Source organism: Bombina bombina, chromosome 5, assembly GCF_027579735.1.
Source record: "Bombina bombina isolate aBomBom1 chromosome 5, aBomBom1.pri, whole genome shotgun sequence".
In the NCBI taxonomy this organism is placed as follows: domain Eukaryota; kingdom Metazoa; phylum Chordata; class Amphibia; order Anura; family Bombinatoridae; genus Bombina; species Bombina bombina.
In genome coordinates, this window is record NC_069503.1 from 875,467,090 (window position 1) to 875,485,829 (window position 18,740).

General features: G+C 40.0%; 1 protein-coding gene across 1 annotated transcript in view; it reads left to right on the forward strand.

Moving 5' to 3' along the window:
- Positions 1–1,795, forward strand: part of SPIDR (scaffold protein involved in DNA repair) — a 1,635,101-nt gene extending 1,633,306 nt beyond the window's left edge. The window contains exons 19-20 of the mRNA XM_053715026.1: positions 63–116; positions 1,536–1,795. Coding sequence (XP_053571001.1) covers positions 63–116; positions 1,536–1,652 — 171 coding nt within the window. The 3' untranslated portion in view covers positions 1,653–1,795. The remainder of the gene's footprint in view (positions 1–62; positions 117–1,535) is intronic.
- Positions 1,796–18,740: the final 16,945 nt, after the last annotated feature.

Consider the following 18,740-nt stretch of genomic DNA (forward strand, 5'->3'; position numbering starts at 1 on the left):
AATTTAGAATCTACTTCTAATTCAATTCTTATATTAAACTATTATTTTTTATTTCTTTCTAGCTGCAACAAGAAACCATTTCTCACCTTCTGTTGTTTTCTTCCAGTGAAGATGGGGTATGTACTTACGGAATGTTTTACATAGTGCTACTATTAATATGACACATAAAGTCACATCTTCACAGAACAGACCAGAATGCAATGGGAACCTGTGTATTTCAGCTTCCATTTAGTTTGTATATAGAATAGCAGGTGCTCTGCCCTCTTCTTCTTAATCTCTGCTAAGTTACAAACTGGTATTGTGCTCTGCTAACAAACTGGTAAATATTCTGTAATATGAAGACATGGAGATGTGTGTGTCGCTGTAGCAGACTAATTATAGAGTTTAACTGAAGACACTGAGCAGAACCAGCACCATTAGAATATAATGGTTACTCAAATACCTATCCCATATAGATTGAGATTTTTTTCATTTAAAGAGATACTTAAAAAAATAAATATATTTCCTCGAGACCCACACGCCTGGGCCTCGAAACCCACATGGGTGATTAGCCGCGCTTTATAAAAACTGAATAGATAGAGGTTTTGGATTTTTTTGGAGAATTTTCTGTGCCTCGGCCAGATAGGAAACCTAAATTTGCCATTGATATTAAAGGGATACTGAACCCAATTTTTTTTCTTTCGTGATTCAGATAGAGCATGCATTTTTAAGCAACTTTCTAATTTACTCCTATTATCAATTTTTCTTCGTTCTCTTGCCATCTTTATTTGAAAAAGAACACTTGTTTATTGGTGGATGAATTTATCCACCCAACCCGGGTTGTTCACCAAAAATGGGCTGGCATCTAAACTTACATTCTTGCTTTTCAAATAAAGATACCAAGAGAATGAAGAACATCTGCTAATAGGAGTAAATTAGAAAGTTGCTTAAAATGGCTTGCTCTATCTGAATCACAAAAGAAAAAAATTTGGGTTCAGTGTCCCTTTAAGATAATCCTTTAATATACATTCCTATATTTGGAACTGGGGGTTTTTTCCCCACCTAGAATTGTAACTGCTGTTAGCGTAAACTTGTTGAACATGTCATTTGATCAATAGAATGAAGTCTCTATATACAACAAAACACTCGTTATTTTTCATATAGCGATATCATTATGGAAATAGATTTAGTGTACTGTATATGGTTATGGAAAACAAAGCCTGTCAAAGAACTGATATATAACAGCACTAGTATGTTCATAACCTTTATTTGTACCTTTGTCATCTACTGATAAAAATGCATTATTCACTAGATAGGTTGTACAGTTATCACATATCTGTGTATTGCTCCAGAGATTAAAAATGTCTTATTAGAATGAGGCATTGTCCATAATAGTAGCTCACATTAATTATCTTACCTGTTCTTAACTGTAAAAATGTCATAAAGTAGGAGCGAACCTTTGCTACATGATTTTTATCTCTGAGGTATTTGCTACCTAGAACAAAATGTACAGCACTGTTTGCTTAACAACACTTTTTTTTGTTACGTCTCTGTAGCGTTATGAGGTGAACAGCGTTCTGGGAAGAGAGGTTGGAGCACTGAATTGCTATGTCCAATCAGTAAATAACACTGTTGGGTTGGAAGAAATCTGTATTCTAAACACAGGAAGCTGAAAGATGTGTCAGCTGTTTAAACCACACTGGACTTTGTCATTTAAGTTATTAGTTAACTACCTTCAGCAAGATAATGTTTTAAGCAGATATTGTATGCAATAAAATTGTTTATTAAATTGAATAAAGTTAATACATTACCCAGGTCTCACTTTACCAGTCTTATTTTTTTTTTTAACCAGATTATATTTTTTGTCCATTATTTAAAACAATAAAACTAGACTGGACTTTTTTTTTATCATTTAACTCAGAGATATGAAACGGCAAAGAAATCTGTCATGATTCAGATAGAGAATACAATTTTAAACTTTCCAATTTGCTTTATTCTTTTGGTATCCCTGTTTGAAGAAGCAGCAATGTACTACTGGGAGCTAGTTGAATACATGGGAGGAGCCAGTAACGTGAGGTGTATATATGTGCAGCCCCAATCAGCAGCTCAAGAGCCTACCTAGGTATCCTTTTCAACAAAAGATAGCAAGAGAACAAAACAAATTAAATAATAGTGAATGGAAAGTTGTTTCATATCACATGCGCTATCTGAATCATGAAATAAAAACTATTGGCTTTCAATTCCTTTTAACCCCTGCACTACCAGGAATTTCAGAGGAAAACTTGCCCAAAGTACCGGATCATTTTTTGTATTTTTGCTATCACTCAGTTTAAACAGAAATAGAGCCTTTGTGTTTTTTTTTTGTTTTTTTTGTTTGTTTGTTTTATTTACTGTGAAAATATATATTTCCATCTTAATATGAGGAGAGTCCACGGATTCATTCCTTACTTGTGGGAAATACTGAACCTGGTCATCAGGAGGAGGAAAAGACACCCTAGCCAAAGGCTTAAATACCTCCCCTCATCCCCCAGTCATTCTTTGCCTTTCGTCGCAGGAGGTTGGCAGAGAAGTGTCAGAAGATACTGAGTAGTTTCTTATAGAGCGTAGTACTCTTTGGAATGGAACTGGAGTTTTAAGCAGTCTTGTCAGCCTGCGAACCCATCCAGACTCGTATTAACAGTTTCTTAAGCAATCAGTGTTGACGAGTTTCACTGCCACAAGTCCATGTCAGGAGCGATGCTACAAGACTGTCAAACTTAAGAGGCTGTGTTCCTGTTCCACGGTATAGATTCCGGTAAGATTGTTTCATTTATTATACACACATAACGCAAGAAGACAGGGTCACAGTGGGACTCCTTTTATCTGAATGGAATCGAGGGTTAATATCTCCGGAAGGGGATTATTGAACAGGTGGGATTAATCACATATTTTTAATATCGTGTTTATGCTGTGACATGTGGCTCAGGCAAATGTTGGAACGTACAGGTTTTTACTTTCACTTTGGCGCTGTGCAGCTCGTCAGGCTTGGTGCGCTTTTAGTGGTGCAGGGGCGGTCCTGCATGGCGCACCACGTGACCGGGTGTGGTCACAGTGATTCTCTTCTTCCTGACTGTGCGGTGACTGGAGACAAAGCAGTTTCTCTCTTGAGCCTAGGTCATAGGAGGTAGTAAGTGCCCCAGCTGTTGGGGGTATAAAGGTGCCATTTATATTTGTCAATTGTCCTTTTTATAAGCGCAAGCTATGGAGGACTCTGATACGTTAGAGGTACTCCCTCTTTACCTAAAGCAAATGCCTGTCTATATTGTGAGGAGGCCACGGTATCCCCCCTTGCTCAGTTATGTTCCACTTGCCTTGATAAAGTAATCTTATCAAAGAAAGCTAATATGTTTAGTACCTCTGAGGAGTCTCCATCCCGTGAGGTGCGCACCCTACATTCATCTCCTAATACACATGCAGCTTCCTGTAGCACTTCTATGCCTCCATCTGAAGGGGCCCTTTTCCCGCCAGACTTTACTGAACAGTTACAGACGGCAGTGTCTGTGGCCTTTAGTGCTTTACCTCGCCCTGCTAAGCACAAGTGAAAGGTTAAATATTGCTATCCTTCCAATGGGTCATCTACTAACTTATTGGAATGATCGGATACAAGATTATCCGATGATGAAGGCGCCTCTGATACTTCAGAGGATGCTCTTTCTGGGTCGGAACCTGCTGCCTCTAAACTTTGCTCAATCCAAGCCAACCTGGAGACCTAACCAGGCTTGGAACAAGGGTAAACATGCCAAAAAGCCTGCTGCTGCCACTAAGACAGCATGAAGGGGTAGCTCCCAATCCGGGACCGGATCTAGTAGGGGGCAGACTCTCTTTCTTTGCTCAGGCATGGGCAAGAGACGTTCAGGACTCCTGGGCCGTAGAAATTGTAACCCAGGGGTATCTCCTTGATTTCAAAGATTCTCCTCCAAGGGGGAGATTCCATCTTTCTCAATAGTCTGTAAACCAGACAAAAAGAGAGGCGTTCTTACGCTGTGTAGAAGACCTTTTTACCATGGGGGTGATCTGCCCAGTTCCAAAAGCAGAACAGGGGCAAAGTTTCTACTCCAATCTGTTTGTGGTTCCCAAAAAAGAGGGAACCTTCAGACCAATTCTAGATCTCAAGATCCTAAACCAATTCCTAAGAGTTCCATCCTTCAAGATGGAGACCATTCTGACTATTTTACCAATGATCCAGGAGGGTCAATATATGACTACCGTGGATCTAAAGGATGCGTATCTACACATTCCTATCCACAAAGATCATCACCAGTTCCTCAGGTTTGCCTTTCTGGACAGGCATTACCAGTTTGTGGCTCTTCCCTTCGGGTTGGCCACGGCGCCAAGAATCTTCACAAAGGTGCTAGGATCCCTTCTGGCGGTCCTAAGGCCGCGGGGCATAGCAGTGTCGCCTTATCTAGACGACATCTTAATTCAAGCGTCGACTTTCCAACTTCCCAAGTCTCACACAGACTTAGTGTTGGCCTTTCTAAGATCTCATGGGTGGAAGGTGAACGTGAAAAAGAGTTCCATTCCTGGGAACTCTGATAGATTCGGTGGACATGAAAAATTTTCTGACGGAGGTCAGGAAATCAAAGATTTTAACCACCTGCCGAGCTCTTCATTCCATTCCTCGGCCGTCAGTGGCTCAGTGTATGGAGGTAATCGGACTTATGGTAGCGGCAATGGACATAGTTCCGTTTGCTCGCTTGCATCTCAGACCATTGCAACTATGCATGCTCAAACAGTGGAATAGGGATTATGCAGATCTATCTCCTCAGATAAATCTGGATCAAGAGACCAGAGATTCTCTTCTTTAGTGGTTGTCACAGGATCACCTGTCCAGGGGAATGTGTTTCCGCAGGCCAGCGTGGGTTATTGTGACGATGAACGCCAGCCTCCTGGGCTGGGGTGCAGTCTGGAATTCCCTGAAAGGGTTTGTGGACTCAGGAGGAGGCCCTCCTACCAATAAATATTGTGTAATTAAGAGCGATATTCAATGCTCTTCAGGCGTGGCCTCAGCTGGCTTCGACCGGATTCATCAGGTTTCAGTCGGACAACATCACGACTGTAGCTTATATCAATCATCAAGGGGGAACAAGGAGTTTCTTGGCGATGATAGAAGTTTCCAGGATAATCCGATGGGCAGAGACTCACTCTTGCCATCTTTCAGCGATCTATATCCCAGGGGTAGAGAACTGGGAGGCAGATTTTCTAAGTCGTCAGACTTTTCATCCGGGGGAGTGGGAGCTCCATTCGGAGGTGTTTGCTCAACTGGTTCAGCTATGGGGCACACCAGAATTGGATCTGATGGCGTCTCGTCAGAACGCCAAACTTCCTCGTTCCGGATCCAGGTCCAGGGACCCTCAGGCAGTACTGATAGATGCTCTAGCAGTACCCTGGTCGTTCAACCTGGCTTATGTGTTTCCACCTTTCCCTCTCCTTCCGTGTCTGATTGCCAGAATAAAACAGGAGAGAGCCTCAGTGATTTTGATAGCACCTGCGTGGCCACGCAGGACTTGGTATGCAGACCTGGTGGACATGTCATCTCTGCCACTGCAACGGGACCTTCTAATTCAGGGTCCGTTCAAGCATCCAAATCTAATTTCTCTGCAACTGACTGCTTGGAGATTGAACGCTTGATTTTATCAAAGCGGGGTTTCTCTGAGTCGGTCATAGATACCTTGATTCAGGCTCGAAAGCCTGTCACCAGGAAAATCTATCATAAGATATTGTGTAAATATCTTTTTTGGTGCGAATCCAAAGGCTACTCATGGAGTAAGATCAGGATTCCTAGGATTTTGTCCTTTCTTCAAGAAGGATTGGAAAAAGGATTGTCAGCTAGTTCCATAAAGGGACAGATATCTGCTTTGTCTATCCTATTACACAAGCGTCTGGCTGATGTCCCAGACGTTCAGGCTTTTTGTCAGGCTTTAGTTAGAATCAAGCCTGTGTTTAAACCTGTTGCTCCGCCATGGAGTCTAAATTTAGTTCTTAATGTTCTTCAGGGGGTTCCGTTTGAACCCATGCATTCCATAGATATTAAGCTTTTATCTTGGAAAGTTCTGTTTCTAGTTGCTAACTCTTCAGCTCGAAGAGTTTCTGAACTATCTGCATTACAATGCGACTCGCCTTATCTTGTTTTCCATGCTGATAAGGTGGTTTTGCTTACTAAACCTGGGTTCCTCCCTAAGGTTGTTTCTAACAGGAATATCAATCAGGAAATTGTTGTTCCTTCTCTGTGTTCTAATCCTTCTTCTAAGAAGGAACGTCTGTTGCACAACTTGGACATGGTTTGTGCCTTGAAGTTTTATTTGCAGGCAACCAAAGATTTTCGTCAATCATCTTCTTTGTTTGTTGTCTATGCTGGAAAGCGTAGAGGTCAAAAGGCTACGGCTACCTCTCTTTCCTTTTGGGTGAAGAGCATCATCTGTTTGGCTTATGAGACTGCTGGACAGCAGCCTCCTGTAAGAATTACAGCTCACTCCACTAGAGTGGTGACTTCCACATGGGCTTTTAAAAATGATGCTTCTGTTGAACAGATTTGTAAGGCTGCGACTTGGTCTTCGCTTCATACCTTTTCCAAATTTTACAAATTTGATACTTTTGCTTCTTCGGAGGCTATTTTTGGGAGAAAGGTTTTGCAAGCAGTGGTGCCTTCCGTTTAGGTTCCTGTCTTGTCCCTCCCTTCATCCGTGTCCTAAAGCTTTGGTATTGTTATCCCACAAGTTAGGATGATTCCGTGGACTCGGTACATCTTGCAAAAGGAAACAAAATTTATGCTTACCTGATAAATTTCTTTCTTTTGCGATGTACCGGGTCCACGGCCCGTCCTGTCTATTCAAGACAGATAGTATTTTTTTATTTAAACTTCAGTCACCTCTGCACCTTATAGTTTCTCCTTTTCTTCCTTGGCCTTCGATCGAACGACTGGGGGGTGGAGTTAAGGGGGGAGCTATATAGACAGCTCTGATGTGGTGCTCTCTTTGCTATTTCCTGTCAGGAAGGACAATATCCCACAAGTTAGGATGATTCCGTGGACTCGGTACATGGCAAAAGAAAGACATTTATCAGGTAAGCATAAATTTTGATTTTTTTTCCCCCTCCTTCCTTTAAGAAATTGTTCCCAGTTCTGGACTCTCAGTTGGAGTTGTGGGGTTCCGTCCCTAAAGTAGACGGTGCTATCTCCACACTCGCTAAACGCACTACTATCCCTCTTTAGGATAGTTTGTCGTTTAAAGACTCCATGAATAAGAAGCTGGAAACTCTATAAAAAAAATGTTTCAGCATACAGGATTTTTTTTTGAGTGACTACCTACTGGTGCAACTCCTTATCTAAGTTGATACAGGTGGAGGGTCCCCTCGACACAATCCTGGAGAGAATTAGGGCCTTAAGGGTAGCTAATTCTTTTATTTGTGATGCAAATATGCAGATTACCTGATCGCCAAGGCTTCAGGTATTTCTGTGTTAGCCCGTAGGGCACTTTGGCTGAAGTCCTGGTCTGCGGACATGACTTCGAAGGCTAGACTTCTTTCCCTCCCATTCAAGGGAAAGATTATTTTTGGTCCAGGTCTGTACTCTATCATATCCACGGTTACTTGAGGCAAAGGTGCCTTTTTACCGCAGGATAAGAAGAACAAGCCTAAGGGACAAGGTCCTAATTTTCGCTCCTTTCGTTCGGACAAATCCCAACGTCAGCAGCCCTCTGCGAAGCCGGAGCAGTCTAAGGGAACTTGAAAGCCTCCTCAGTCCTGAAAAAAATCCAATCAGAATAAGAAGCCCGCCGAGTCAAAGTTGGCAAGAAGGGGCGGCCCCCAATCCGGCTTCGGATCTGGTAGGGGGCAAACTGTCACTCTTTTCAGAAGCTTGGTTTGGGGACGTGCAAGACCCGTGGGTACTGGCGGTCATCGCTCAGGGATACAGGATAGGTTTCTAGTCTCATCCTCCCAGGTGCAGGTTCCTCTTATCAAACCTGTCTTCAAGGGCAGAAAAGAGAGAGGCCTTTCTCTGGTGTGTGAGGGATCTTTCCGCCCTGGGGGTCATTGTACCGGCCAGCAGAGAGAGGCCTGGGATACTACTCAAATCTGTTTGTGGTACCAAAGAAAGAGGGCTTTTTTTGTCCGATTCTGGACCTAAAATGTTTAAACAAATTCCTGTCTGTCCATTCTTCCTTAGTAGAACCAAAGGACCATTCGAAAGCTCTTCTTTTTCTTCGATCTCATGGATGGAAGATAAACTTAGAAAAGGGTTCTTTTATTCCCAGTACCAGGGTGGAGCTCCTGGGTACGATAATAGACTATGAGGATATTTCTTACAGACCAGAGACATTACAAGCTAACTTCCAGTTGTCTTTCCCTCCAGACCTCCTTCAGGACATATGTGGCTCAGTGTATGGAGGTAATTGGACTCATTGTGTCCTGCATGGACATCATCCCCTTTGCTAGATTCCATCTCAGACCTCTTCAGCTTTGCATACTGAGACAGTGGAACGGCAATCATTCAGATCTGTCTCAACAGATTTCTCTGGACAGCCGGTCAAGAGAATCGCTCTCCTGGTGGCTTTGTCCAGATCATCTGTCCCAAGGGACGTCCTTCTTGAGACCATCCTGGTAAATTGTGACTACGGTCTCTCAGGATGGGGAGCTGTTTGGGGTGCCATGAAGGCACAGGGCCTGTGGACTTGAGAATTCTTTCTCCCGATCAACATCTTGGAAGTTCGAGCGATCTTCAATGCTCTGAAGGCATGGCCCCTTCTGGGTTCGACCCAGTTTATCAGATTTCAATCGGACAACATCTCGGTGGCTTACCATCAGGGAGGAACGGGAAGCTCCCTAGCAATAAGGGAAGTATCTCGTATTCTGGAGTGGGCAATACTCTCATTCAAGCCCGTAAGCCGGTTACTCGTCGCATCTATCATATGGTGTGGAGGACCTACAGTGGGGCAAAAAAGTATTTAGTCAGCCACCAATTGTGCAAGTTCTCCCACTTAAGAAGATGAGAGAGGCCTGTAATTTTCATCATAGGTATACCTCAACTATTAAAGATAAAATGTGGAAACAAATCCAGACAATCACATTGTCTGATTTGGAAATAATTTATTTGCAAATTATGGTGGAAAATAAGTATTTGGTCAATATCAAAAGTTCATCTCAATACTTTGTTATATATCCTTTGTTGGCAATGACAGAGGTCAAATGTTTTCTATTAGTCTTCACAAGGTTGTCACACACTGTTGCTGGTATGTTGGCCCATTCCTGCATGCAGATCTCCTCTAGAGCAGTGATGTTTTGGGGCTGTCGCTGGGCAACACAGACTTTCAACTCCCTCCAAAGGTTTTCTATGGGGTTGAGATCTGGAGACTGGCTAGGCCATTCCAGGACCTTGAAATGCTTCTTACGAAGCCACTCCTTCGTTGCCCGGGCGGTGTGTTTGGGATCATTGTCATGCTGAAAGACCCAGCCACGTTTCATCTTCAATGCCCTTGCTGATGGAAGGAGGTTTGCACTCAAAATCTCACGATACATGGCCCCATTCATTCTTTAATGTACACGGATCAGTCGTCCTGTTCCCTTTGCAGAGAAACAGCCCCAAAGCATGATGTTGCCACCCCCATGCTTCACAGTAGGTATGGTGTTCTTTGGTTGCAACTCAGCATTCTCTCTCCTCCAAACAAGACGAGTTGTGTTTCTACCAAACAGTTCTACTTTGGTTTCATCTGACCGTATGACATTCTCCCAATCCGCTTCTGGATCATCCAAATGCTCTCTAGCATACTTCAGACGGGCCCGGACATGTACTGGCTTAAGCAGGGGGACACGTCTGGCACTGCAGGATCTGAGTCCCTGGTGGCGTAGTGTGTTACTGATGGTAGCCTTTGTTATGTTGGTCCCAGCTCTCTGCAGGTCATTCACTAGGTCCCCCCGTGTGGTTCTGGGATGTTTGCTCACCGTTCTTGTGATCATTTTGACCCCACGGGGTGAGATCTTGCATGGAGCCCCAGATTGAGGGAGATTATCAGTGGTCTTGTATGTCTTCCATTTTATAATTATTGCTCCCACAGTTGATTTCTTCACACCAAGCTGCTTGCCTATTGCAGATTCAGTCTTCCCAGCCTGGTGCAGGTCTACAATTTTGTTTCTGTTGTCCTTTGACAGCTCTTTGGTCTTCACCTTAGTGGAGTTTGGAGTGTGACTGTTTGAGGTTGTGGACAGGTGTCTTTTATAATGATAACAAGTTCAAACAGGTGCCATTAATACAGGCAATGAGTGGAGGACAGAGGAGCCTCTTAAAGAAGAAGATACAGGTCTGTGAGAGCCAGAAATCTTGCTTGTTTGTAGGTGACCAAATACTTATTTTCCACCATAATATGCATATAAATTCTTTCCAAATCAGACAATGTGATTGTCTGGATTTGTTTCCACATTTTGTCTCTCATAGTTGAGGTATAACTATGATGAAAATTATAGGCCTCTCTCATCTTCTTAAGTGGGAGAACTTGCACAATTGGTGGCTGACTAAATACTTTTTTGCCCCACTGTACTTATTCTGGTGTGAAGAGAGTGGATTTCCCTGGCATAAGGTCAGGGTTTCCAGGATTCTTTCTTTTCTCCAGAATGCTCTGGAGAAGGGCCTTTCGGCTAGCTTTTTTAAGGGACAGATTTCGGCCCTGTATGTTTTTCTGCACAAGAAGCTTGCAGAGCTTCCAGGCGTCCAGTCTTTTATTCAGACTCTGTCTAGAATCCGACCTGTGTTTCGACCTAGCGCTCCTCCTTGGAGTTTAAATCTTGTTCTTAAGGTGTTGCAGAGGGCTCCGTTTGAGCCTATGCACGGCCTTGACATTAAATTGTCTTGGAAGGTTCCCTTTTTACTGGCTATGGCCTTGGCACGCAGAGTTTCTGAGCTGGCGGCCTTGCAATGTAAGCCCCCTTACCTTGTATTCCATGCTGATAAGGCTGTGCATCGTACTGGGTTCGGTTTTCTGCCTAAGGTCAGGAGATTGTTGTTCCTTCCTTGTGTCCTAGCCCTTCTTCTTCGAAGGAGCAGTTACTTCACTTCATAATCTGGATATGGTTCGGGCCTTGAAGTTCTATCTTCAAGCCACTAAGGAGTTTAGGAGCATTATTCGCTTGGCTTATGAAACAGCAAGACATAAGCCTCCTCAGAGGATTAAGGCTCATTCTATTAGAGCAGTGGCTTCCTCTTGGGCCTTCAAGAATGAGGCATCTATGGAGCAGATTTGTAAGGCGGCTACCTGGTCCTCCTTACATACCTTTTCAAAATTTTACAAGTTTGACGTCTTTTGGGAGAAAGGTTTTGCAGGCTGTGGTGCCCTCAAAATAGGGTCTGCCTTTTTTTTTTTGCCCTCCAATTTTATTCAGTGTCCTCTAAAGCTTGGGTATATGTTTCCCACAAGTAAAGAATGAAGCTGTGGACTCTCCTCATATTAAGATGGAAAACATAAATTATGCTTACCAGATAATTTCCTTTCCATCTGTATGAAGAGAGTCCACGCCCCCCCCCCCCTGCTGTTTTCTCTGTTCGGCGGACCAAATTTTTTGTTTATTCTTCTGGCACCATTTATACCCTGATATTTCTCCTACTGTTCCTTGTTCCCTCAGCAGAATGACTGGGGGATAAGGGGAGTGGGGGAGGTATTTAAGCCTTTGGCTGGGGTGTCTTTGCATCCTCCTGGTGGCCAGGTTCAGTATTTCCCACAAGTAAGGAATGAAGCCGTGGACTCTCCTTATACAGATGGAAAGGAAATTATCTGGTAAGCATAATTTGTTATTTTTAAATTCAACAACCCACGGTATTGATCTAGACTTATTCTGGTATATTTGATGCCACTATTTGGCTGTGAGATATGATCATATAAAATTTTTAAAAAATCATTAACTTTTTCCCAAACTTTTGGTTTCTCACTGAAATTATTTACACACAACTACTGCTTTGGTTTTTTTGACAATTAGAAGGCAGCTATGGACAGCTGTGCACCACACTTGAAATTCCTGGTAGTGAAGGGGTTAATCAGTTATCTTGTAAAGTACATTTCTGCTGTAGTGTAGAATTTACCATCCTACCCTCTGATCCCTCCCAAGCAGCTATCTTACTCCCCCCCCCCCCCCACACACACACACACTATGCAGTTTAAGGCTATTTATATATTTTTTTTTTTTATATTATTATTATTATTTTTTATATATATTGTGATTTATGCCTTTTCTGTTTATACTGTGCAGGCAAGGCTGTGACTGAGATGTGGGGATGAGAGTGTAAACAAAACACTTTCTAAACTATTAAATCTCCAGAAAGTACAAACATCCATTTTATCACCACCCCCTATCTGCATCTATAACTCCAAATGCTGCCACCACAAAAAATAGTTAAAATTAGTATTTTGTCCCCTAATACACAGATTTAAATCCAAAAAACAATTTGGTAAAAATCTATCTAAAAACACAGTATTAGTATTATTAGTCACTTTCAGTAATGTGTTTGAAATATTAGACAAAGGCAAAACTTAATAAAGGACAATTTAGTATTAGAAGAAAAGTCACAGTGCATTTGTATAAGGAAAAAAGGTGTTTATATCTATATATATCTATATATATATATACTAGTTCTGCCTATCACAAACTCAACTGTAGCAGAGATGATATAACGGCTTGGAAAGGTCAGATAAAAGCTTTTAACCAATATGAGCTCTGGTGCAGGATTAAACGTTCGTCAGTGCAGATACTATACCTAGACTTAGGAGTATAACTATTAGTTCATAATATTTGAATCCCTCTTTAAAATCTGGGATGAAATATGTACAAATAAGTTTATTAGCACATTACAGAGACATATCAGATAGATAGATTGATAGATAGATAGATGTTAGATATATTGAAAAACTCAGGCATATTTCTAACCAGTTTTTAATGCTTAATTACACACTCACATCTGCTAATGTAACCACATAAACTAGAATAATGCAAAAAATTGTGTCATAGTGTTAATATGCAAGCTAGAAATTGCAGTTTAATGTCCCTATATAGTGTATACTGATGGAGTTGAAAACATAAATGTACTGTATATTTTTCTTGATCTTTTTAATAAACCAGTAGAGCGCTAATAGATTCTGCATCGCTAATTATGATGTTCATAGCCTCTTATCTAAATGCATTTGACAGTTTTTCAAAGCTAGAGGGCGTAAGTTCATGTGTGCCATACAGATATCATTGTGCTCACGTCTGTGGAGTTACTTATGAGAGGGCACTGATGGGCTAAAATGCAAGTCTGTCAAAAGAACTGAAATAAGGGGGCAGTCTGCAGAGGCTTAAATACAAGGTAATCATAGAGTGTAAAAAAATATTAATATAACCTTGTTGGTTATGCAAAACTGGGGAATGTGTAATAAAGAGATTATCTATCTCTTTAAAAAAAATAAAATTCTGCTGTAGACTGCTCCTTTAAAGGGACATTAAACCCCAATTTTTTCTTTCATGATTCTGATAGAAAATACAATTTTAAACAACTTTCTAATTTACTTCTATTATCTAATTTGCTTCATTCTCTTGATATTCTTTCCTGAAAAACATATCTAGATAGGCTCAGTAGCTGCTGATTGGTGGCTGCACATAGATGTCTCGTATGATTGGCTGACCCATGTGCATTGCTATTCCTTCAACAAAGGATATCTAAAGAATGAAGCAAATGAGCTAATAGAAGTAAATTTGAATGTTGTTTAAAATTGTATTCTCTGTCTAAATCATGAAAGAAAAATGTAGGGTTTAATGTCCCTTTAAGTATGTTTTAAAGGGACAGTCTACTCCAGAATATTTATTGTTTAAAAAGATAGACAATCCCTTTATTACCAATTCCGCAGTTTTGCATAACCAACACGTTTGTATTAATACATTTTTACCTGTGTTATTACTTTGTAGCTAAGCCTCTGCAGACTGACCCCTTATTTCAGTTATTTTGACAGACTTACATTTTAACCAATCAGTGCTGACTCCTAGGTAACTCCACGGGAGTGAGTACAATGCTATCTATACGACACACACAAACTAGAACTGTTTAACTCTGAAAAACTGTCATGCACTAATAAGAGGTAGCATTCAAGTATTTATAAATTATTATATGAGTTTACCTATGTTTAGTTTTCAACAAAGAATACCAAGAAAACAAAGCAAATTTGCTTATAAAAGTATTGTTGTTTAAAATTGTATGCCCTATCTGAATCATTAAAATGTAATTTGGATTAGACTGTCCCTTTATGATTCATTTATATGTGATCACCCAATTTAGCAGCTAGGAAACAAAAATAAATAAAAAATCAACAGGAGCAATTGGCAGTTTGCAAAATAGGTGTTGAGAACATTTCCCCATTCGGTTCTGCCAGAATCATGTTCCAGTTAGATTGTTTCTTTGTTAATTGTAGCAAACAGACATTATTAGACCGTAGGATGGTTAAAGGGACATTATACACTAGATTTTTCTTTGCACAAATGTTTTTTTTAGATATTCCATTTATATAGCCTATACAGCTTATTTTAAAAAAAATAATATATAGTTTTGCTCGATTTTAAATAATAGTGGCTGATTTTCAGACTCCTAACCAAGCCCCAAAGTTTTGGAAGAATACTGATGTATACCTACTCCAGCTTGCTCCTGTTTGTGTAAAGAGTGTTGTCATATGCAGAGGAAGGGGAGGGGGAGTATCTGCTGTTTTTTTCTATAGAAACACTTTCAGTGGGTGTTCCAGCTATCCTTTTCAACAGAGCTAAACTGTGAGCTTCTAAGTAAGTTTAAAACGTTTTATACTGTATTTTTAGCTCAGTATCTGTGAATATTATTATTTATAGTAGTGTCAATTACATGCAGTTAAATGAAAATTGGTGTATACTGTCCCTTTAAATGAAACAAGGACTCAGCCATTAGAATAGTAAGTATGTGACATCATAAATACACAAATTAGCGGCGGTGCACTGACAAAGCTGATAAGGAGATTTACTGGTCCTTATTAAGTGGTTGGCTGTATAGTCATTAGCAGCTATTGCATTAAATGACAACTGTGTAAATTATAACTGCTGAAAGATACAACACGTTGATCTGGTGCACTAGTTTATATAGTTTATGTATCCAATTGTAATTATGAGACGGGCTTGATAAAAAAATAGTGACTTTCAGTTGTGATGGTTTGGAAGATTTAGTAACCGTGTTCATACACAAATGCCCATGCATGGATCAGGGTAAAGGTGTTCTCATTTTTAAGGACAGGATGTACAAGTATCCCTATATAAGTCACACATTTATATGTAAACTGCAGTACATCACAATATAATTTAGTGTGCATACTTGGGCTGGAATTATTTAAAGGGACATTAAACCCATTTTTTCCCTTCATGATTAACATAGAACATACAATTTTAAAAAAACGTTAGAATTAACTTTAATTATAAATTTTACTTTATTCTCTTGTTATCCTTTTACTGAATGGGCAGCAGTGCAATACTGGCAGCTAGCTAAACACATTGGTAAGCCAATCACCAGCTAGCTCCTAAGCCTATCTAGGTATGATTTTCAACAAAGGAAACCAAGAGCACAAAGCAATGTAGATAATAGAAATACATTTGAAAGTTGTTTAACATTGAATGCTCTATCCGAATCATGAAAGAAAAAATGTTTTCCATGTCCAGAGCAAGCCATTTATTTCGACCAATTATTTTAGTGCTAATTAACCATTTACGTACCACACACAACATTGCATATTTCTGCAAATAATGCAGTGATTTCTGAACAACTGTTACTCAGCTTGATTAGTAATTAGTTTTAGAAAAAAAAAACATATCTGCAAACCAGTTCATTTTACTTTGTTCCTCTGTGTTTATTAACCGTTTATATGCCACACAGAATGTTATGCAAGTATTGTCGCCTAACATTACTTGTTATTGTGTGCACATTTATGTATTGGCAACATGAAAGTAAAGCATCAATGTGACAGTCATATGGAATTGTGCATTCACATTATGATGGATGTTCTACCAATAGAAGTATTTAGTTGTTAGTATCTTCTTACAACACACTAACAAATGATACAATGGCATTTGATAATTACCACAGACTAGTTACTTCTGTTTCCTTTTTTCCTCAAGCAGTGAACATCACTATTGGACTATAGTTTGCATTAATACACTGAGGTTCTCTTTCTTTTACAAATGTATAGAAAGCAGAAACTCCAGTCTGATGATACTATAGGAAATATGAACAATGAGTGCGAATACGTTTATTCTAGTGTCTCAGTGACTATAATGTACATTTTAAAGTTAACTAGCATCTTTCCAGGATTATTAAAATAATATATTTTCACAAGTAAGGGGATTGTTCAATTACAGTGGCATTTATAGCTTGTGTTGTAGTAAATATGTGACAGTGCTTGAAAAAAAGAAATATGTTGAAACATCTGCTTTTGTGCACATCTCAATCTCTGACCCTTCAGGAAAGCCTCATATTAAAGTATGAAGAATATGACACAGAACAAGCAAATATAATATAGCCTCATGTGGCTGCATCCATGTACCAAAGCCAAACAAGGGGTCTACATCTTGCTAACCCGGGTCAACTACTGGACCAAACAAGCAAGTTGTTTTCAAACGTTCTGTTCAGTCACCAAGCTGTGGGCCTTGAGTTGGGAGCTCTGGATGTACAGACTGATTGTGGCCAAAAAGAAACCCTAAGCGATTGTTGTCAAACAAAGTATAAGAAGGAATAAATGAAACCTGCAACCCAGAGAAAATCCTCCGTTTATGGAGAAGGTGACTGCTGCATACATAGATAGGCAGGAGTCAGAATATCCAGAACACACTGGTGGCCTGTCTGCAAGATAACATTGTAAGATTAGATCATGCTCATATAAAAAGTGTAATTTTTGTAAATTCTGGACCTCATTCCAATGCTTTATAACTGAATCAAAGATTCACACGCACTGTATTTTCTTGTACTTCTGTTCATTAATAAGAATTAAAGTATTATTTCTAAAGCACTAGCTACATAAGTACAAGCAAAGTATTTTATGGCATGGCTGACCCCATAGCTGCAGAAAAAGGAGCACCGATGTAGCTAGAAAATGGGTCCTGGCACCCACAAAACGCATTTCTGGTCCCTAGTACACCAATAAAGGTGAAGAGCTCAAAACAGCACCTCCCCCCTTTCCTGCTTCTGCTTGCACCAATTCATCTATTTACTTCCACAAGACAGTCAAACTCTGCTCTCTCTTCCACCTCTCCCTTCCACTCCTGATACCAAGTATAGTATACCACATGCCCCCAGTGGATTACAAGATAAATGGTGTAATTGATGGGTTAATTAACTTCTGTATGTTTCTTGTCAATCAATGGGGTTTAGATCATTGTGCAATGTGGTGGTTTAACTCCTTGACAACCAGTATGCGTTCTGTTCAGTCAATGGGTTAAAATAGTGTGTGTACACTGGGCAATCAAGCAGGTAATCATATCTGTTAAATTACTTGATTTGTGAATGTCTATATCAATATATTTCTTAATGCACCCTGCTACTCTGGTGATTAAACAGTTACTGCAGTTCAGTTGGCCATGTATCCAACAAAACCAACTCACTGACATACCAAGCACTTACCCAGATGGATGAAACCTTATAAATAAACAGGGAGTACACAGCCTTAAAATACAATGTTACTGCCCCTTTAAGGCTGGAGCCAGAAGTCAAATTTCAGGAGTATTGGAGCCCTCGCCCCCAGGATTCCAAGCCAAATTATTGTTTTACTTTGGTTATGACTAGTAGGGTTGATATTATTTTCTATCCCCCTATCTTAAAGGACCACTCAATATACATGATGTCTGCACAACCGCAAATCATCTCATATCTGAAGATTGTTTATATGTAAATAAAGCATTATACTTGTGCCTCTGTTTGTTTAATGAACCCTGGTCTAAAAGGGATAGCACTTGTTTCCCCTGTAACAAAACAAATTCCTGCTATTCTTACTCATACTTGGTACAGCACCATTATTTATTAAGGAAAGTCAGAGAATTGAGTTTTGTAACATTATGGTTTTATTTTTTCTTTATTTTTTAAGATTATAAGTAAGAAACAATTTAAGGTTCTAGCATATCACAAGCTCAGCTGTAGCAAAGATTATTTATAAAGGGCTCGATTTATCAAACCTTTCGCCTCCCTATGACTGCAGTCACGATTTAGGTGGCTTAACCAATATGAGCTCTGATGCAGGATTGATCATTAATTCGTTAGTGCAAATACTATACCTAGACTTTGGAGTCGGGAGTATAAATATTAGATTATGATAATATGTTAATGCCTTGTTAAATCTGTTATGGACTATGTACAGATTGGTTTATCAGCACGTCAGATAGATATGTGTGTTTTAGAGATAGATGTTAGATAGATTTTCAGGCATATTTGCGTTATGTAATTTCATACCAGTTTTTCAGTTCTACACCCATATCTGCTTATGAACCATAATGTGGAATATGCTAAATAGTGTTTTTGTTGCAGTAATTAGGGTGACTGTAACAGAGTTATAGATCACACACCTGTATCCCCAGCTTCACCTCCAGCTGTGCCTGCTTTGTGTGCAGACAGGTCGTCTCTAATAAAAATGCTGATGTATAAAGTATAGACATACAAGTCATTTCCCTTCATTCACCTAACATAACTTTAGTTGCTCATTAACCAGAGTTGTGGCACTTTG